Consider the following 22,893-nt stretch of genomic DNA (forward strand, 5'->3'; position numbering starts at 1 on the left):
TAGTTATATAGTCTGACAGAATAAAATCAAACCATTAGCTTTGTCAGCATTTTTTTTTTATGTAAAACTCAGAGTAGCCTAAAAGTTATTGAAGTTGAAGTAATTGATGTCATACAGCTGCACTGCTGTATTTTAATTTATAGTAAATCAACCACCAATATTTAACTTCTCATCGGCCATGTAGTTTCAGACGTGTTTATAAGCAGCACAGTGGAGGCTGAACGCCTACAGGGTGAAAAAGTTCCCGTCCTCCCCCTTGCGGAGCGTCCTGTCACTGGTGGAAAATGGCTGCTCGGAGCAGCTCCCCAAAGCTCAGAGAAAAGTGAAAAAAAAAGTCTACTTTGATAACCAGAGGTCACATCTGGATCTTTTCTAATAGGCATAACGACAACTCGGGGAAGCCTCAACACTGAGAATGTCTCGCTGGGTGCCCACCAAAAAGGAAAAGTATGGTGTTGGTACGTAAGAAAACTTGCATGCTCCATCGTTAGCTCGCCGTAGCTCTCTCTGCTCTCAGATTGCACAAGTTTGGGAAGGATTGTTATCAGAAAGCGACCGGCTGTTTTATATATCGTATGGCTCAATATGGGGTCTTTGGGTCACATTTGCTTAACGTTGGGGAATGCAAATCCCGAATGTCGGTGATTTGCCAGCCAGTTTGCATGAAATGCAAAACAAGGAATGTCTGTCTTTTGTGAGGAAGAGGACTGTGTGTGGATTGGGAATTGTTAGAGGCGCGCCTAGTTGTAGCGCTGTTTCCTGTGTTGTGGGGCCTCCGCTACAAAATAACCAGCTACGCATGACTTGTAACTGTTCGGATTGCTGCTTGTTTGCGTTTTCTGCTCCGTTTTTCAAACGAGGAAAGCCTTTGCTGTTGGTCATTTATTGCCACTTCCTTAAATGCAGTGAAACCAGGCGTCCTTACCTGAGAGCACGGTTCCGTTTAGCTTCCACTCTCTCTCCTTCAGGGGATTATTTAGCAACACTGAACATGTACCCTCACAGAAAGTTTCTCTAGCTATATTACTGTCTTTATACTGAAGGGGGTAATCAGAAAAAAAGACTACTCTGCCTGTAGAACTGACTGTATGTATATAATGTATCTAGGGCGTGTATTTGTATGTTTTTGTAGTATGACTAAACACTTTTATTCAGCTACTAATAAACCATTTGATTTCAAGGACCTTCAAAAAAAATGTAATTAACCCACCGGGTTTTATTTGTTCATATTTTGGCGCAGGGATCGCAGAATCTGTTACTACTTTTGGAATTAGATGGGATTTTTGAATACACATTCATTTAATTTTAATTACTTTATTGATCCATCCCTCTCTGCGTTTTACCCACACCAAGTGAACGAAACACACACACAAGCATGCACATGCACTAGAGACGCTGGGGCAGGAGGCTGCCTAGTGAGATCGGTGCCTTGCTCAGGGGCACCACAGCCATGGTAGCAGAGGCAGGGGGAGGCGAGTCTCCTTCACCACCACCGTATTCGTTTTTTTTTTTAGCGCTTGGTCGAGGTCGAGGGATCGAACCCACGACCCTCCGATCTCAGGCCGGTCCAAAGTCCAAAGCCGCACTCTAAACTTGCTGTGCCACGGCTGCCCCCCAAAGCTGTTTAGACTGTTTTACCATACTGACCACCATACTGAAGTAAGACATCCAGAAACATTTTTAGCGTGGTATATTGACAAAGAGCTGCATGAATTGCAATGGGTAGTGTGAAATATGAGTCATAACAGTCATGCTGAAACACACTGTGCTTTTCTTGAACGCCTTAAATAATAATGTAATAGAATTAATTCCGATTTTCCTGAGGATCCCCTAAAAATCCTGGCTCTGTTCGGTCAGTGATGTGGCAGATTACACGTGTTTTCCAGAAGAATCTGGTTTCACAACAATGGATTGTTATTTTTAATGTGAGTAATGCACCTCACCACATGCATGCTGACTCCCTTTTAGCCATGTCCATTAGAGGGACTGAGGGCTTACAGCTGTATGAGGGATGCTGATGCCGACTGATGGATGAGTTCAGCAGGTTATACCAAAAGCTCTGATTGGCATCTCAGACTGTAGCTTCCAAATGAGCTCTGTTGTTTTCAGTCCAGACCATGCAATATGAGCCTGTGGTCCCTTTGTCTTTTTAGCAGATATGGTTGGCTGTGATTCCTATTATTGTGTGTATCTGTGTGTGTGTGTGCGTGTGTGAAAGGTACACCATTCTGATGCTAATGATGGCCTCGGTGCACTCTCAAATATCCATGAGATCTTGAAAGTTGAGGTTCTTCAAAAATCTTGGAGAAAAATTCTCACAGGGCTCATTGAATGCAAGAGTGGATGAGTCATTAGTAGAAAGAGAGGCAGCTGCCACATCACTGCTGCAGAGGATTGGTGGGGTGCACAGCCATGGCATTTTTAGTACTTCATGTGTTGACCAAGTAGCACTAATGAGCACTCCGTGAGACCTCTTATGCTTTGGACCTATTTCTGTTTCAGAAAAAAACTTTTGTCATGTCATTTACTACTCTCATAATGGCCCCATAGCTTTATAAGTAAATATATAAAAACCATCTCTTTGAGTCTCTTCACAGCTGCATTCATTAAAACGGTTACTGTCTTCTTATACAGAGCATAGCAGTGATTTAAAAAAAAAAAAAAGGGGGGGGTTTAGTAACCATACAAGCTGCTTTTTTTTTTTACAGTGTTTGGAGGATTGTGGAAGCAAGACTTTGAAGGCAGGTAGCACCAATCCAATAACCAGCATTAGAAATCCAACCACATTAACTTTGTGTTAGAATAACACACCCTTACCAGTAACACCCTGGTTTCTATATCAATATACATTAATATCAAAGTATTTGATCAAAAATCAGTATTGAAGGCATTTGGATCGTTCCTTATCCTAATGAACTGAATTGCTATTTACTGTTTGTTATTGTTATTAAGAATATCTCTTAGCCTGAGGCAGTAGCCAAACTTCCTCCCCCAAACTATGTCTTCTGTTCCACTGGTGTGTTCAGAATCCTGCCTATCAGTATTTAACTCAGCTGATGTGCTAAATTAACAGAATCAATTGATATTCAGGAGGCAGCCACGTACTAAAAGAACTACTGACAAACTTCAAATGGAAGTTGAGATTTTGGGCTCAGGGCCCGACTTCATTCTTTGACCCATGTTCATATCATAAAGAAGGAGAAAGACGACCCATTTGTCAGTGAAATCATATCACTCTTGACCTTGAGCTAATTCATTACACAGTTCTTCTCTTGTCAAATACCAACTAGCCTGGCATAAATCAAAGGGATCAGGAGTTTGAAAGCCTAGTTATTCTTGTGGCATCTCAAAAGTGATTTAACAGGGCCTCGGGGAAATGTTTTTTTGCTGTCTCCCTGTTCTGTGATGAATTAACCAGAAATACTTTTTGATGCTAATTTCAAGTGTTGTCTCATTAATTCCGTTTCATCGGGATGTTGCTGTTCCTTAAGAGAGACTTCAGAGGATTGTGGTTCTAGAAAGCAAACCAGGGAACACTAAGCAACAGGACTATTTACTGGATCCACACATCGCTGTTGAGACTCGAGCACAAATTGCCCCTGAGAGGATGCGTTGTCATGAGAAATGTTTTCCATCCCTTGATGATTCTCTCTTAGTAATTTTGCTAATCTAACATACTGCCAGCTCACAACATTGAAAATGCTGCGATTGTTCAAAATACCTTTGGACTTTTTTTTTCCAGCTTGCAGTTGCAGGTTTGGGCCGTAAGGAAATGTTGCTTCATGTAGGTCAGATCATTGACTGGCAGCTTATCTAAGAGGACAATTGAGTGCACACATATATAGGCTGAGCTCTAAACGTTAGCTCTTCTGTGGCTTTGACATCATATTTTTAAACTGGTGTGTGGCAGACTGCAGGCCATCAGGACTGACAACTCTAGACGGTTCTCATTTGGAACAGGTTAGCGGTGAGTGACACATTGGGAGCAAAAAATAGAGACGCAGTCGGTTCGTCTCTTGACTGAGGCCATAAGTAATTTGTGAAGCCCCCGCCCTGCACCCAAGAAAACCATCTCCCACCCACAAGTGCAGCAAGCTAACAAATATGGTTGCAATTAAAACACAGTCTTGGTTACTACATAAATTCTAACCATGTGTTTTAAATTCCTGGCCTCGTATTTTACGCTTCTCTTATAGCGTTGAATCTATTTGGTGTGAAATATGAGAGAGTGAAATTTGAGTCGTGCCTTTTTTTTCATCAGTTTACTTCTTGGTTTTACATGTTAGGAGTTGTTTTCATTGCATTTCATTCAGAAAACGTCTCATCTCACGTCTGGCTCTTGTCATCACTGCACTCCCTGCCAGACATCGGCGCTATTAATTCTGACATAACAAAGCTTTCAACAATATTTACTACACAGTTGAGTTTTAGAACAAGGCACCTGATTTCTCTCTGCCTACGTTAAAGTTTGTCCAGGAAAAAAAGCTGAGCAGGCAGAATTGGAGACAAGAATGCTTTTACTAGAGTGAAATAAAGCAGCTGATTAATAGGAAGGAGCCAGGAGAAGGAAGGAGATGCTGTAGAGCAAAACAGAAGACGGGTGATATATAAATATTTTTTTTTTCTGTCAGGGGGGTAACAAACGTTTTCATCTTTGTTTGGTCGTGGTTATAGCCAGGTGTTGTTTATGATCAACCCAGCACCTCCCTTTGGTCATAAACAAACTGTACAAACAGAAATCGAGATGATCATATTAAAGGAAGCACAGTTCTTTTTTGTCTCATATTTTTTCTTTTGTGTGTTGACTGGGATGTGTGGTTATGTTTGGTAACGTGAGTCGACATGCTTTTATTGAGCGCTGACTGTGAGAAGTGTGCTTCTCTCTTGAGCGACCACCTAATACCATTATTTCCGATTTTATGAGTTTGTACATCGTGCTGTTGGATTATTTGTTTTTGTCTAGGTGCACAGTGCTGACTAAACCCTTCATCTGGGACCTCATCCCGCTCAAATTAAAACAACTGTGCTGCATTTATTGGGCTGCCTGATAGATCGATAAACAAAACATCTTCTTCTTTCTGTAAGCCAGCTCTGCATAAATGTTTCTAAACTTGAGTTGTGACTTAGTTTACATGCACTAACATGTCAGGTGCCAGTTACATCAGAATGTCAGCTAGCTTTGTGCTGAAACTTCTTATTCATACCTAGTCTGGGCATTGCAAAATTTCCTGTCATGCGTTATTTAACGTGGATACTGTATCAAATACTGCACCATATCAGCAGTTTTTTGCACAAACAGTATTCATAGACACAAATTCATTGCTCATTTACTCTTCATTGGCTTAATCGTTAGGCACTGTCACTTAGTCTTAACCAAAAGTTTAGTCGTCATCCTCCTCTTCTCTCTTTGGAGGTCAGTATGACTTTGCTATTATTCATTCTGAAAAAGAATTATATATTAACTATGGGCTGCGCTGCTTGGTGAAGCAATTCTAATAGTACAGCTCCCAGTGGCTTGCTGTGAGATGGTGGCTAAGACAAATGACAGCTGGCCTATTTAATCAGTGCATAGCTAAGTGGTTCCACACTACTCCTTGGCTCACCACTGAGACAAAGCTGGAACACTTCTACATCTTGTTTTAAGTGTCGCTGTCATCCGAAAGGTTGAGGTGAGCGGGGGGAGCAGCTGTGATCAGGTTAACCTTGGATTTATACAGGTGAAAATTTGATTTGTCTCTGAACTACTAAATAGAGTGCAGCTCGCAGTATTTGTAACCGTGATTTTTACAAAGTTTGAATCTTTAACCTTTTTACAGCAAAACGTGGATCAGCTTCAGTCACAAGGAACAAGTCAATCTGGAGAGCGCTACAATTGAATGTTATGAATCAGAAATGAGTCAACATCCTGTGAAATCACCATTTGCACTCTTTGTAAGGACTTTTTGTCCCCATTCACGGTCTCAGCTGTTTTTGTTTACACTGTAACCTCTGGAGAGACTGGTTGGTGCTGACAAATGTTATCATCAGCATGTAGCCTATGTGTTTGTGCGAGATTTTTCTCTACATCACATGATACAGAAACATGTTGCTTAGACTTGAAGTACTCTTAAGAGCAAATCTTTACTTCTGCCATATGCCACATCAGTGACATGGTAGCAAAAAACTGATTTCACTTCCTTCAGCTAAACTATGAAAAGACTCATTGTTGCTCAGGAGCTCTAAATGTAGTTGGTTACTTCGGGTGATGGGGCCCGACAGTGACACAATTTGACTTTACAGAGCATCGGTGTAGTGAAAGTTGACACATGTAGGCGTGAGATCGCTTGAACCGTCTCGACAAACACAATGAACTGTGACGTTCCTTATTGGCACTTTGTCAAAGACAGTGGAGCGTGAAGTAGAAAGGACACACAAACATACACAAACCTGGGTTGAACATGTATGATGAGACTGTGTGTGTGAGTGAAGCTAGACAGGCAGGCAGTCTTCAGTACCCCCCGTATTGATTGTGGACTTGCCAAGCAGCTTGTCCATTGTCTGAAAAGAGTCCTGCTGTGCTACTTATGCTAGCTTGACAGATGGCTAATGGTGTGTAACACGTCAATGAAACAAAGGTCATTGATGTAGACATGTGTTATTACATAATTTAGATTTTGCTAGATGTAATTAACATATGAGAACCTTTCAGCTGTCATATTCTGTCACAGTAGCACTTAACGTGGTTGTATGAGGTCGCTGGTTCATATTTATAAACTTCAACGTGGTTTAATATCTAAAGAGTTTCATATAAAATTATAGTCGTCTTAAGAACAAAATGACTACAGGCACAAATATGTAATTCCCTTTGAATTATTAAGACAAAGCATTTTCCTTTATGACAGATTAAAAAAAAATAATTTATTAGGGTGGGATAGGAAATATGACATTTTTAGCAACAGCAATTTCAGAACCTTTATCAAAATCCAATCCAAAGGAGTGTTTGGAGTGTTGTTTCAGTCAGGGTTGCCAGCAGGTGTGAAAGGAGTTACCAAGAGAAAACAAATTACTGGGGAAAAAGAAAACCATAAATCTTCTCTGACTGAATTAAACTCACATTTAGACAGTGTTTCCCTCTGGAAATTGTTTAGCCAAGTCTGTAAGCCACCCTGATTTGACGCATCTCGTCTTGATCTCGTGATCAGTTTAAATATTAGAACGTGACTTGACCAGCAGTCACACAAAAAATAATTGTTTAATTATGATGTTGGTAGTGGTTGTCTTTGTTTAAGGTGAAGCGATCCACCTGCACTATAAAACACTGTAGGAAGACCTGGTAGCATTACTAACATCAGCAACTCAGATAAGGCAGTGATCCAAACGTGATTTTATCCTCCTCATTGAACACTATTGATCCTTTATTTGTCTGATTGCTTGTGAACTATCAATATCTATTTTTAAGTTGTGTTGAGTTGTACTTTTAAGACACTCAGCCATAAACATCAGAAATAATTTCTTAAGTTAGTGGTTTTCTACATACGGAGCTGAAGACAGAGCAAGCAGCACGACTGCTTTGTGGAAACAAAGTTTTATGTCTAGGAACAAAAACTAGAGGAAAGAACTGACAGTGAATATAAGACTGTAAGCTCAGTCTGTATTGAGCATTCTTAACCAACTCCAGCTGACCGCTTTGGCCGAGGCTTTATTCTTACTCTAGAGTGATGAGCTTGCAGCTGAGCTGAGGCTGTGCCAGGCTGCCAGTGGGTGAGCTGACACTGGATGACCTGTCTGTCTCTGTGGGCCAAGCATGGGCTAAAAGGACCTGCTCCCTGGGAAAACTCACTTCGCAAGTACCTCAGAAAACAGACTCGAGCTGTAAGCTGTTGGCAGGTTTGACTTGGGGTGTATGCATCACTTAAAGATGAGTGCCAACGGCGTCAACATGTAAGCTGTTATTAAAGTCTCATAAGGTAGAGCACATTCTCCACTGAACATATTTATTTTGGCTAAGTAAACTTCCCTAGAGTTATGCTTTGCAGTCATTATACTGCATTGGTTTTGAGTCTTTTATTCCCAGATGGTGAGAGGCATGAATAGCAGAAATCATAGGGTTCAACATCTCTGAGGCTATTCAGGTTATAAAAATGTCAACATTAATATCAGCTGCAGTCCATGTTAATGTTGTATTTGTCACATTTAAAATGTCTTGTGAGTTGTTTTGGGGACGTGTAATGGAGGTGTCAGTCATTGATTGTGGTCGCAGATGGGCTTGGGATTGCCACATGCAGCAAGAGACAGCCTTTCAGTACTGCTGGCATTTGATGAAATGGCCTTTTGTGTGTTTGTACGTATGTGTGTGTGCGTGTCTGGCTAAATACTTGATAAAGTCAGAGCCTTGCAGCTCAGATGTTGGTGGGCCCTGGAGGCAGTTTTAAATTTCAGTGAGTGGCAGCTCTACTCTGTGATCGACCTTTAGGGATTTAGATGAAGTTGTCCCACTACTGTAGCTGACACCTCAGTCTCCTTTTGTGTTAAAGTAAAGAAGACAGAGAACTGTGGAGACATGGAATGATTTTTCATCTGGCCATCATGTTTTCTACCCAAACTTAAGCTTTCCTCTGGTAAGACTACTAGGTCATTTAAAGAGATACACACACCCAGCTATTGCTCGACAAGAACTCAACAGTAAAAATCAAAGCAGGCCTGCAGAAAGAAAAAAATTCATTTAAATAGCTTGTTAGATCACCATGTTGCACGTGTACGCTGTACTGAAGTGTAGGGCTGCAAATAATTCACAGAATGATTCATTATTTCATTCTGTGACAACTTAATTTGTAATATTATATATTTTGGTGTATTCTGTATTTTATATAGTGTATTGCGTATGGTAAACTTGATTAGCAGAAGAGTATAGCCATGCTTTTGCAGGCTTCAGCAATGATAGTTAAAAATAGCTCCCCTGTTTTTGACAAGACACGCTCAACAGTCATTTGTGAAACCACAGGTACCACGTTCGAGCAGCTTTGTACCATACTGAGGGACTGGGAGCATACAAATAGGTAAGGCTCTGCAAACACCGCAACAGAATAAAGTGTTGTACATACATTATTAGATGCATGCTGTCTGGTTTTGTGGCGAACTGCATATCGTTTCAGAGAGCTCACATCTAGCCTGTGCTGCTCCAGTGAAGTTATTAAATCAAACTGTTGATGGGGATAGTTAAGGTGTTCATAAAATCATTATTCTAATCACATTTTTTCTCACATCTTTTAAACTTGTGCAGATGTATAGTAGATCAAATGAGGATTCATCCGAACTGATTAGACTGATGCTTTGTTTGAAAAAAGCCAGGTCCGTCTGAAAGTGTTCATTCTGAAAGTCATTCATTTGGAAGTTCACACTACTCGGCTTTGGTACTGTTACATGCCCAAGGTCCACTTATTAAATCTGTATTTCAAATTTTCATATAATGATATTGTCAGTGGCTGGTTCACTGTGTACACGCTCTTTCAAAAAGTACTTGTACGTCTTTGCAGTCACAGAGAGAGCAGAGTGGTAGCTCATTTTAACAGTTAAGTGTTAAAATGTTAAGGCCAAATGAATGGTTAGATCTTTGTTTTCTCTGGGTGATGAAACCAGTTGCCCCATGGGGCAGAGGGGTTCAGTGGATTATACTGGAAGTTAATTGCCTTCATCTGTTCCAACAATTTGAAACAGAACATTTTGCGTGATGCAATGTAGAGCAGGTATACTTAGCTAATATTAAGAAACTTTGTCTTCATCCAAATTGGGGAAAGTGTAACTGCTGCAGTCTCTGCCGTATCATGTCGGTTGTCAGTTGTCTTTTGAACATTCCTCGCTGTGCAGGAATGCCAGTGTCTGGTTTTTAAGGCTGTTTGACAGTTTGTTGTTAGCAGTAGGTGACTGCAGGCAACCTTTCCTGCCTTTATTACTGATCCTGCCAACCTTCTTCTTTTCCGTGGGACATTTCAGAGTACTGGTGCCATGCTGCTCTCTCATCACTGACAGTGTGATGTCTGCTTCAGTAGAACACAACCTCAGCTTCATGATTATAAATAACAGTGTGAAAAACAGGTCCTAGGCATTTTATTGTTGCATATGCCTGTTTTGCTGTACTCGCACCACTAGGTGCTAGAGACACCACCTGATGAAGGTCAAGTGTTGCATCGTGTGCTTGTCAGTGAAGTCACATTTTGGCAAAGAGCCACGGAAGAGGTTTCAAAGTAAACTTGCTGAGTCAATTGCAGAGTTTCTTCAAATATTTGAAAGTAATTATGCACTCATTAGCATTCGTATCACAAGAGATGTAACACAGGGCAGGAAATAATTAGCTACTTCTTGCTGTGCAAAAGGCTAATCTGTGTGGATTCTGCCAATTTATTTCCCCATGCTGTGTATTGGTGTATAGATGGAAGAAAAATATAACCTCGTGATCTGTTACTGTTAAACAAAAAATGCAAGTATTTATCATATAACTGTGGTTGAAAACAGAAGTAAAAGGTGAATCTTTTGCATTCACCCGAGTCTTGAATATTAATTTCAAGATTATTTTAAATCATTTGTCTGCTGAATCGATAAGTCATAAGTGTTTCACGGGCTCTTATTCATTCTACACCTCAAGAGATGTGTGTGCAAAGTGCAGACAGGTTTGCTTTGCAGAGCCAGTGGAGATACCCATGTACCACCACAAATAACACCAGAAATCACTGTGTGAGAAACTCTCTGTGAAAAGCTTTGCTCGGTGCTCTGTAATAAGCTAGGTTCTGCTCTCTCTCCCTGTTGTATTGGGAAGATGATTTTCAATTAAAGGAATAACTTGGCTCGGCAGAAGTAGTGGAAGCAGAGTTATCGGCCTGTGTTAGATTGTACCCTGAGGCCTGTGTTGGAACTAGGCGCATGGCAGGAAGTTCTGCCAAAAGGTATTACTGCTGTTGGCATCTAGAGCTGGTATGTTGTAGATCTCCACCTGCTCCTCCCTTCATCGTACTTCTCTATTCATGCTCCAATCCCGCCCACTTCCTCTGCCGTACACTAGTTTTACAGTGTTCTGTTGTCCTATGTTTTTTTTTTTTTTTTTTTTTTAAACAAGGTATTGTTAATCTTCCCGCAGTCATGAAAAAAACATCAGTATTTCCTTCTGGCCAACTGGAAAGACCCATCTATTGTGATACAGTAATATTTCAAGTGGCATTTCCTGCTTGGTTCCAGTCAGAGGGAGGAGAAATCTGGTCCTACTAGTGAGAGAGAGAGGGATCTGGAGCTTTCCTCCCTCACAGCTCAGCTGCTGTTGTCTTAATTTCAGGTTAATTACAATAGCATTATCTCCACTTTCCAACTGTAGATAAACCTAAAAGGCTGTTGTATATAATTGGTTTAAGAGGAAAGCGGGTGATTTTGTTGGTATTTCACAATCCCAGGTTCACTGTCTGCATTTGCCTCTAAATAAGAACCATCAGGCTTCTGTTGGAACGCGTAAACCTCTTATTAAACCCTATTAGAGGGAGACTTTAAATTAATTATCATGTTTTCCCTGCCTTGTACGTCACTGACAAAGCTCTTTCTCCGTCTGAATGTTCCAAACACCCTGTATAGTTTTCTTCCACTGTGCATGCTAGTGACTTGTTTTGCATTATTTCAGCCTGACCCCAGCAGAACACATTGCTGTTTATTTTAATAACACACTTAGATGTTTTTATTTCTTTTACAGTCTTTGAAATGATATTCATTTCTCAAGAGCGGAAAATAATTAAGGAAAATGGGAGTTATTGTAATTTCCTAGTCCTTGAAATATCCTTTGACTCCCAGATTCTTATGAGTTCTGAGTCATAGCCTGCAAGCCTACTTGAGTGCTCCCAGCATTATTAGAATATTGCTGATACTTTTGTATTCACCTTTAGTCTTGCCAGCTATTGTGCTACAGGGACACCTGAGTGTTATTGTGAACTGTGGGAGTTTATTCATACAGTTATCCCCTGCTAATGGGCTTTGTTCATACTCGGTTTGAGACAGGGATTTGGCAGCCTTGACACTTACCACCTCCAGAAACACATACAAGCCTGCGCATGTTAGTATCACCCGTGCATGAATAAGTTGGGATTAATGCTGAAGCAAAGAATGATTGATAACTCAATTGACAGAATCATCAATAATTTTGATAATCGATTAATCAGCGAGTTGTCATTTATCAAAGTAAACTGTTTTTAGCTTCTGAGATGAGTGAATTTGCTATTTTTTCTGTTGTATGTCATTTCAAATTACTATCTTTGGGTTTTGGAAACACTGAATGCAGATATAACTTTTGTTTGTTTACAGGAAAACTCCACAGTCATTTTTTGTGCTTTTGTTATTTAAAGTTGTTCAAAGCCAAACCTAAATAGATTTGATATGCAGATTTGATACTGGATTCAGATTCGTTCAAATGCTTTTGAACCCTACTTCAGAGACGTTGCTTTCTTTAGTGTGCGTCATTGTCAGTGCTGAGGGTTTGCGACAGAGGAGTTAGTTAGAGTCCACAGACTGTGCAGAGATGCAGTGGAACGCCCCCTCCCCCTTTATCCTAACAGCCCTTGGCAGATCCCTGAAGAATACCTGTCAGCTATACAGCAGAGCTCGCTGCAGTCAGCTTTGTCTCACCACCAGCAGAGCTCGTCAGGAAAACACAATAAACACACACAACAGCGCCTCACTCAGCTCGCATTTGTCCCATTGAAATGACTCTTACAGGTTGATGTCATACAAGGACCTGTTTGTTTCGTAGTCAGAATATGCTCTCTAAGGCATCACAGGCTCTACAGACTTGTTATAAAACATTTTGTTGAACGTGAAGCCAAATTTTGCCCTTGAAATCACTGAGAGAATTGTGATATAACAGTTCTAGTATCTTTACCATTACATCACCATTCTCTAAAGACATCCTGGTATGTCCCCAAATGAAAGAACATTTTAGAAACAGAGCCCTATATGAGACATAGTTTGATGTTATTATCTTCCCTTTGCAAAGTTGAGTTTAACCCACTGTGCTCTACAGTGAGGCGAGCCATCAAAATGAAACTGCTCAAGGTGTGTGTATGTGGCCATGTGTATAATGTAGCCATGCAGTCTCGTGCTCTTAAGTAAGCAGATCTCTTCAGTCAGTCTGGGTTTGTCATTTACAATCTCATATATCCTGTAGAGAACACTGTATCTGCTCTGTGTGCGTGTGTGCGTGTGTGCGTGCGTGTGTGTGTGTAACCCCTCTCTGCTGACTCCTTCTCCTCAGAGACCCATAGTGCAGCTGGAGTGTAATAATCATCCTCTATTCAGCCCTGCTGTCTGGAAAAGGGTGTTCTGTGTGCTTATTGAACTCCTCCTCATTCAAGTTAAGCAGTGTATAAAATTCATTTTCCCTTGCTCAGTATTACTGTATATTACTATTTTCTCACTGTCTGCAATTCTTTCTGTTTGTCTCAATGTGATTGCATTCTTAGTCTTTCCCCATCTGTCTCATACAGGGCTGCTCGGGCTATTTTATCCACAGCCTTTCACAAAACAAGTCAACAGGCACGAGTGATGCGAGATGTAATGAAGTGTGTACCAAATAATCCACACATCATTATCATTCTCAGTTTTGAGATCAAGTGTCAGTTTTGCTTCCATGAGCGCACCATAGACTTGAGAACTGAAACGTCTGTCTTGTTGCTGGCTATTTTCAAATGTCAGCAACAAGACAGCAACAAACAAAATTATGCTGCCTTCCAAATGCTTCTTTCAGGAGCCAAGTAGAGCTGCAACCAACAGATACTTTTATTGCAGATTCATTTTCTGGTTATTTCCTCAATTAATTGACTATTTTTCTGTAAAATGTAGGGAAAAAAAAGTTATTCAGTCAAACAAAGAAAAGCTGCAAATCCTCACAACTGAGATGCTGCAACAAGGAATTGTTGCTTAAAAAAATGACAAAAAGTAATTCAGAACAGTTGCGGATTACTTTTGTTGTGAGTGATCGAAGAATTGGTCGATCATTTCAGTGTTAGATACAAGGTTAGATCAGACTGGATGAAACTGCACAAAGTCCCGAGGCTGCCTGTTTTTACATAAACTCTGTAATCCTCCTTTTCAGTATCACAAAAGGGATTAACAGTATGCTAGGTGTCTGCAGTGAATCCACAGTAGACATCAAAATCTTGGGGAATATTATGGTTCAGTTATGATTCTCTGGGTCACAATTCAATTCAAAAATGTTTCTTGCTTCAAAATTCATTCTCAATTAAATCCAGTTTGTCAAAGTTGCTCTCAGGGGTTATTTTCACACAAACGTGTTGCTTGGGAAAAATGCTTTGAAATCACTGAATTTCAGTGGACACGCACAACTATTAATTTGTCACAGAGCACAAAGCGAACTCTTGAAAATAGTTCAACTTTTGAAGACACACAGCACGGATCAACTGTCAAACTACAAACGGGGAACCAGTGAATGACAGTGGGTTCTGAAAATCAGTCCATATTCCTGCCAACTTTCTCTTTGTGATCTCTTTCTCATCCTTCTTTCCTGTCACTCTGGACAGACCAAGTTGCTGCAGAGATGCCATGTCGTGGCAGGACAGGGCACTTGACGTCATCTACCTGCTTCGAGACATTCCAGGATTTTCTGCCTGTTTGGCTCTTCAAAAGCTCATCCCAGTCCAAGCTGAGAGTTGCCTCATGCTCCACTCTGCCTTTTCCTCTTGGAGAATCCTCTCATGTGGGATTTCCTGCCTGGCTCTCAGTGCGGGCTTACAGCCCACAGGGACTTTATACAAAACAACAAGAGGCTCGGCCTTTTCCCAATGAGCACTTTCTACGCACTTCTCTTTCCTCCCTTTTTCCCACCCCTCCTTCACCAGTGTACTGTATTCTCATCTGAGTGTAATGATATGTTATCCTATGTGTGGATTAGTACAGGTTATTAGTGAGCCCAAAGTGTAGAATTACAATCAGTTCAGTGTTTAGATGAGGCCGCTTATAATTGTGGAGAGGGCATAGACGTGCGCTGGGTAAGTGGATAGGTCTGTAATCTGATTCCTCGCACGTTTCCTCTGATGATAATGTTCTCGGAGTTTGCACAACCTTATGCAACAGGTTATGTATGGTAATGAACCTCTGGCAAATAATGCTCCTGTTTATCCCGTTTCCGGAAAATCATTTGCATGCCACACTCCAGGGAGAATATGGTCCACTTCCTCATCCTCTTCGTCTTCTTCCTATGATGGATTTTCTCTCCCTCACTGCTTCCTAATTGACATCAGTTTACTCTTGGGTATGCAAATACAGGTGTATGAGTAATCAGAACTGTCATTCAACCCCCACGTGACAATTATCGCTTTGGTTCCCGTGTTTCATTGCACCATCATCGCCTCACATGTCAAGATTGTGTTTTATGATTGTGATTTAGTCAGCACCTTCCCTGGCTGTCGTTTGTGTTCATTGTGTAATTGCACCTCTTGCCCAGTGAGAATCTCCACTGGTCCTCTGAGCTCCCACTTGTTTGATATGAGACCTCGTCTTATTGGCAGTGATCACGGGGGCAGTTTTTCATTTTCAGATGAAATATGAAGCTTTATGTCTCTATCAGAGCTGTTTGTTTGGGTTGCTCCCTCTCAGCACCTGGCATTTAGATAACATGCCGAATCAGCTGGACCTGTGACCCAGTTCCAAACAAACACACAGATGCAGCTGTTGATGGCTTTATAGGCTTTTCTGGCTACTCTTAATGATAGTTTAATTGAGCGCGCCCTGCTGTACAGTGACTGGCCTGCTCTCTAATGGCTGCACACAGATTAATCCCACCTCTCCCTTTTCATTGTTTTGTTGCTTTCTCCCCCTGTAGGTGCCTTTTGTATCTCAGTGGGGTACCACTGAATTCATTTCCTGGGGTCTTTGTTCAATTGTCAGACCACGGCTCGTGTTCTGGTGGATTCGCCGGGCACGGCGGATTGTTCTGGGGATCACAAAATGCATTGTTGACATGGACGTGTATATGCAGATACACTTTGATAACAAAACGGCTCTGTGCTGAATGAAACAGGCTGCTCGTGGCATTTTAGGCCCTCCACTAAATGGTGAAGTGGCCGGCTGATGTATCCTACACATGCTGAATGTCATACATATTTTCGAGGTTGCACTTTTGGATGGTGTTGAGCCAACATCCCATGAAATGTCTTAAAGTCAGAGTCAGTGAGGGTCTTCTTTACTGCTGATCAGTCTTTCTCCTTTGTGTTTGGCTTTTATGGTGTCGTTATTTTTGAGACCTTCTGCCAAATTACAAACTTTTTTTTCCTTTTACACTGTTTGCAACTGATGGAGCAGACGTGTACCTTATAACTCTGTGTTTGTACCCTTTATAAGTTGCCTTATGTTCCCTTGATAACTCAATTATACAGTGTTAAAAGATTGTCCGACCCCTTCTATAGCAGACTGTACTGCTAATTGGGATTCTCTGTAATCAGAGCAGCCTTTGTAGCTGGGATGTGACATAAGTCAGTGTTTTATTCTTACATTTTGATATCCTGTACAGAATCAGATATCCAGTTCATTCACTTTTGAAGAATCAGTAATGATGACAAATACTTTTTACTTTGTCTGACTGTTAGTCAAAAACACAAAGTGGAACTTTTAAAAACATCTGTTGACTTCACTGACTTTCAAATAATCTGTTACAAGAAAGACATGCTGTAGTCTTGTGTGGGAAAGTAGAATATATAAAAATATTTCACCCTGGTAACAAACGTGACAAAAAGCAGAGATGCTTTGCTCTAGATAACTGACCACCAGTACAACTTAAGAGCTAACTGGGAGCCAAAAAACATTGCTGTGTGTCACCTGATATGCTAATGAAATATAATCAGCTCCTCAGATGGCTGGTGATTGTGGTAGAAAATGGTCGATTCAGTTGATGTACCATCAGCATGCTGGGAAGACTCCAGTGCCTGCAGCGAGGGCCTTTTTTAATTAAGCTGTCATTCACCTCTGGAAACCTCTGCTGAATTGTCCCTGCATGCATTTCTCTCAGCAGGACATGCATACACACACACGCACCCACACACACACACCTAAGATGCACACTCATTTTTCCTCTCAGGTGTCCTCTCAACTCAAACACCTCTGTCTCTACATCCGCCTGTCATGCTGTCAGCGTATAGGTTGTGTATAGGTTGCATGTGTGTGTGTGTGTGTGTGCCCTTGTAGCATTTCTGTGAGACAGATGTCAGTCATGGTTGATTTGACAGCGACACGCTGTTCACCTTTCACTGAATGAGAGAACAAGTGTCACCAGTCAGGATTTTATTGTCGGTGTAACATGACCTTGACATGTTGATGTATCTCTGACAAAAGATGTGAGATGCTGTGTGTGTGTTGGCACTTGAATCTGTGGCACCATTAGAATAGTCTTCTGATTAGGGTTTTTACTTTTGCCAGGGAGATTTGTGTGTTGTTCCCCATTTGTTTTCTCTGTTTGTTTGTTTGTTTGTTGGCATGATATCTGAAATACTTGCTAACAGATTTAGTTGGAAAGTTAGGCCCAAGGAATGAGTGATTGGTTTTTGGAGCAGATCCAGTAATGTTTTGTCAGAACACAGCAAAAGAGATTTTTTTACGTGTCGGATATATATCCACAGTTATCCGCAACTGACAGTTTTGTAGTTGCTAAATTTTATTCCTCGCACTTAAGTGACTGGTTATATTGTAGATAGCAACACACCTTTCCTTTCGGCAACTTCATTTAACTTGTCACAACATGTTGCTGATTTACTCTCACTTCTGCATACACAAGCCTTTTATACAAAAATGGGCTTTTGTAGTGCTGCCTAGAAAACCAGACAAGAATCCTCATGTCACCTGTTTGTTTTTTTTCTGAGAACACCTAAGAACATCAAGAACGCTGCAATATTCGACTCTATCTCTTTGCCTCCATCCTGTAATTCTGAGCAAATCTCTTTTCCACTGACATTATTGTTGTTTTGGCATGCTCCATCATTATTGGTTTCTTTTCAGTGGGCGGTAGAAATGTGTTGATATTACAGCATCGATGGTGCCAGGCCCAACCATCACTGTGTCAGACGGTGTGGGTGGACATCCTGTGGATGTGTGATGCCTCTACTACACATTGCAGTGGCACACAATTAGCGCCACAAGGGAGCCAAACGTTTTATTGCCTTTTTTTCCTCCTCCTGTAATATCTCCTCCTCTTATATTGTCCTCTGTCATCTCTCTACAGCAATCTATAACTACGATGCCCGGGGAGAGGAGGAGCTGTCGCTGCAGATTGGAGACACAGTGCACATACTTGAGACATATGAAGGTGAGGACAGGTTTATTGGTGACATGCATGATCAGAGCTGACACGCCAGTGTTGGACATTATTTTCCTGTCATCAATAGCACCTCTTCTGTTTTGTCAATTTTTTGTACACATATTCAATAAGATGGCATGTTAGTGATTATGATGGTGTGTGCCTGTAAATGCAGGCATTTACACCTGCGAGTGTTGCTTTGCTCAAGGTGAGATACATTCACAGTGTTGTTATTTTCAACTTAGGTGCTATTCCTCATTTGAAAACAACCAACTTTCTTAAAAGGTTTACTTTAATGCAGGTTTTACTGACTTTGTTGTTGGTATCCTTCTTGTGTACAATGCATGGGGAAAGCAGCTTACATTTAACATAATTCTGTTCTCCATCAGACTGGTACAGGGGACATAGGCTGAGGAGAAAATCCAAAAAGGTGAGTGGCCAGTAACCAATGGTTTTGACACTGTCATGTCTGTATCTGTGACTAAAAGGTTTCTCCTTTATAGCTTCAGTTTTTTAGCTGTTCAACTTCTGTCCCAGTGATACCATAGTGTTCTCTGCATGGTTATTTCTTCCTCTTCCAGGGCATATTTCCTGCTTGCTACATTCACCTGAAAGAGGCCACAGTCGAGGGCAGCGGGTCAGTACTTCTGTATTTCTGGTTTTGAATGGCATGTATTTGTGGAGTTTTTTTTTTTTTTTTCACACGCAAGAAGACTGCTTCTTCTTTTGTCACATTTGTATGTAAGATTATTTGCAGTTGATAAGATGTGACATGTTTGTTGTTCCACAACTCGTGGCACTGTTATTTATTTTGACCTGTCTCCTTTAATTTCCCTTGCACAGCACAGAGAAAGATGAACCCTAAGCTTTAAAGTCCTTCAACAGAGAAGCTTGAGAAACAGATAAAATTAGAACTGAAAGATTTGAAAAAAGCTGTGAAATTTATCTGAATTTACTTGGATAACAAGCTACATGTCTTATACTAACAGTAGAAGGGACATATATGTGATGATTTTGCTTGCAATAAAAGGCTTTGAGAAACTGATATCCTCAGAGATTCCCACCCCTTCTCTCTTCACACAATGTCTGAGATCAGACACATTGTCCCAGTGTGGAGCGGAAAGGGCAGAAACCACACAAAGAATCATTGGATCAAATTTGTTTACCATCACTGCAGGCAAAAGGAGACAGTAATTCCCACTGAGCTGCCCCTGGTTCAGGAGGTTACCACCACACTACGGGAATGGGCTACAATATGGAGGGACTTATATGTGGTAAGCCAGCCTGTCCTCTCCCAATGGAAATACACACGTATACACTCATGTTACATACAGTGCACGTTAGTGCCTATACAAGAGCTTATCACGGATATGTTTTGCCATATATGTTAGCACATATGTGAAATGGAAAAAAATGATGGCCATAAATGTTTAATAAGCTGCATATATATATATATACACACACACGCACACGCACATGCACACACATACACAATATGTATGATACAGTGCTCTATTACATATCACAACAAAGGCTGAGGCATACTTCAGTAAGGATCAGGCATTTACTGGGTTTTACCTTCACAAATTTTTGTTGAATTTGGCTTAAAGAAATTCCACCTGGTCACATCCATTAAGAGCCTTGTTCATCCACACTGTCCTGTTCTGCTGGTAATGACACAGCTGAACGGGCAGATTAACCAGTCCTCTTAACAGTGAACAATGTAGACACAAGAGCACTTGGACGTTCTAAATTTTCTCCTGTGTCTAAGCTGTACATACATTCATCTGTCTGTTTCCGCCGACAGGGGGACAAGCGCGAGATGTTCAACTCTGTCCGTGACATGATCTACGACCTCATCGAATGGCGTTCCCAGATCCTGTCTGGCACCCTCCCCCAGGACGAGCTCACAGAGCTCAAACAGAGAGTCACCTCCAAGATAGACTATGGCAACAAGTGAGGATCCAGTCTTTAGAGACTTTTTAGTCTTGTCCTTCCCTCCCCACAGCTTATATCCCTTTATCCTCATATCTATCCGAAAAAGTGACTCTTGTTGGAATAGGTCAGCAATGTCAGTCAATAGAAAATGACAGGTCATCGCTTAGCTTGAGGAAAACTGGAGGGATTTAGCTTCAGCAAACCATACTGTATTCCATCATGAAATGACAGCTCTTGCTGTGTCTGCACTGGGCCTAGAAAATCGGTTGAAAATGAAAATTGTGAAGCTCCATTCTGCTCCTGTGATGAAACTAAACCTTTGGCCAGGTAGAGAAATGGATTTTGCCTCTGCAGAAGCAGGGATGAGGTGATGAACTACATTGACTGCATGTTGGCAGCATGCTGTTGTCTGTGCTGACTGGCTCTGTAGAAGAAAGAGTTGAACTAAATAGGGGAGCTTTGAAAGAAAACAGTGGAGCTGAGGGAATATTATATGAGGAGAAAATGAGGCAAAGGGAGTGGCAGTGTACAGTTGATGTGTGCCGTTTCCTTGGCAGGTGGTGGCACTCGTTAACTCTCCCCCATTTTTATGCAAGGTACCTGGATCTCGATCTGGTGGTCAGAGACAAAGATGGAAACATACTGGACCCAGAGCTCACCAGCACCATAAGCCTGTTCAGAGCACATGAGACGGCCTCCAAACAAATTGAGGACCGGATCCAAGAGGAGAAGGTAACAGTAAGGAGGGCCCGGTTCTCCCTTATGGACACCATCTTTATACCTGCAGTTAAAATCTAGTCTTTATCCAGATGGTATATCAAAGATAAGTAAAAGAAAATTGTGCATGGTGTGAGTGAATATATGCACAGTGTGATCTGAATGTAGTCACGTCTTTATCTTGTTCTTTCTGGATCATTGGATCTCAGCCAGTGTCAAACAGGGGCAGTTACAGTGTTCACATTATGAAAAAAAAACACTGCAGGGTAGAAGGGTCACAACTGCTCTTCATTCCAGATAATTGTCTAAGATGACCCCTCATTTGTCTCCATTTGGGGAAAGCATTCCTCTACAGTAGTGTCTGTTTTATCCCTATGCAAAATAATATTTAACAAAATTTTATCTGATACATTATTTAATGATTTAATGGCTGCGAAACTAACATGACGTCAGCTGTGCTTTGTGCTCGGTGCTAATTTGTGAATGGTGGACATGGTAAACATTACATCTGCTAAACAGCAGTATGCTAGCCTCACAGAGTGCTGCACGATTAATCTAATCCCAGTCGCAATCGCGATGTCACGCTGTGCGATTAAAGACTGCGATTTGCGATTTAATATAAACCAATGTGGAGTAATTGACGCCACATCCACACGCTGTGGGCAGCCGCAGGTATGGTCACGTGACTTTCCGGCTTTCAGCAAACAGTAGTGACCGACATGGACGCTGAGGAGGAACACGTGGGACAAGCAGAGTTGGTGGCGAAAATAAATGCTACTTCTGTTGTATGGCGATACTTTGGATTCAGGTATGACGACCCTGAACAGCAAGACGTGCTGTGTAAAACCTGCAAAGCTAAAGTCGCTACGTCCCGAGGTAATACGACCAATCTCTATCAGCATTTGAGACAACACAGAGAGAAATTCGACGAGTGCATGCAAATAAAAGCCCAACCAAGTAACGTGAAAGATAAAACTGAAAACCGCCTGAAAGAACCACAACGTACAATCACGGATACATTTTGAAAATATTTGTTTTAAAACTTTTTAAATTTTTGATATTAAGTTATTTGGAACAAACAGTCTGTAATCTTCAGGTTTTGTATTTTTTTTGTGTGTCATGTGTATGTTTTGAGTTGAGAAATACACAAACTATCATTATTCTGTGTTGTCCTTGATAGTCAAGCAAGTGGACTCATGACACCATTCATTTATAATATCGTAATCGCAATCGCAAAGCGCAATATTGTCCACAATAATCGCAATCGCACGTTTTCATCAAATCGTGCAGCACTAGTCTCACAGAGCTGCTAGCGTGGCCGTAGTCTTGTTTTAAAAGTGTTACATTATAGTACTGGTTTTATTTTATAATACATATAACTTGTTTCTTGAGTAATCCCTGTAAAGGACATAAAATATCAATCAAACAGTCAAACTGCATTTCAAGGTAATAAAAATGCCTGAAAAACACAGAATCCCTGTGGTCCAGTCTGGAATGACATTTTGGCATTTGAGCAACTTTAGTGCAGTGGTAAAAATGTGGCCATGCCTTGTACACAAAGAAGCTTGACTGATACAGGAACGCAGCCAGATTCTCTGTCTATTTTACTTGGCGTATCAGTGGTATCCCTCACCTGAATGTCAGCTGGCAGTATGTAGGAGTGCCAGACGCAAAGTGCCCTGCAGCCTCATCTTACGTGACCTTTTCATCCGGAGGTCTTTATTGCATATGCATGGGCAATAAGAAAGTGTTCAGGTCAATGTGATAAATATTAATGGTGTGGCCCCAGCATATTTTTGAAGGGCATTCAGGGAATCACTCAATCATCCCACCTTTTACTGTATGTGCAGTCCTAGAGATCAAGTGAACGTAAAAGCTTTTTATTCCAGAAGGGAATGCATTATTACGAATTCTGATGGCTTTTACAGACATTG

At 41.1% G+C, this 22,893-nt stretch overlaps 1 protein-coding gene across 2 annotated transcripts in view; it reads left to right on the forward strand.

Moving 5' to 3' along the window:
- The first annotated feature begins 280 nt into the window (after nt 1-280).
- dock1 (dedicator of cytokinesis 1) overlaps nt 281-22,893 on the forward strand; it is a 160,369-nt gene continuing 137,756 nt past the window's right edge. For both annotated transcript variants that reach the window (XM_041066538.1, XM_041066539.1), the window contains exons 1-7: nt 281-458; nt 18,230-18,313; nt 18,694-18,734; nt 18,886-18,941; nt 19,482-19,578; nt 20,112-20,260; nt 20,839-20,974. In XM_041066538.1, the coding sequence (XP_040922472.1) occupies nt 416-458; nt 18,230-18,313; nt 18,694-18,734; nt 18,886-18,941; nt 19,482-19,578; nt 20,112-20,260; nt 20,839-20,974 (606 nt within the window). In that variant the 5' untranslated portion in view covers nt 281-415. The remainder of the gene's footprint in view (nt 459-18,229; nt 18,314-18,693; nt 18,735-18,885; nt 18,942-19,481; nt 19,579-20,111; nt 20,261-20,838; nt 20,975-22,893) is intronic.

The sequence above is a fragment of the Toxotes jaculatrix genome, chromosome 21 (assembly GCF_017976425.1).
Source record: "Toxotes jaculatrix isolate fToxJac2 chromosome 21, fToxJac2.pri, whole genome shotgun sequence".
Classification (NCBI taxonomy): domain Eukaryota; kingdom Metazoa; phylum Chordata; class Actinopteri; family Toxotidae; genus Toxotes; species Toxotes jaculatrix.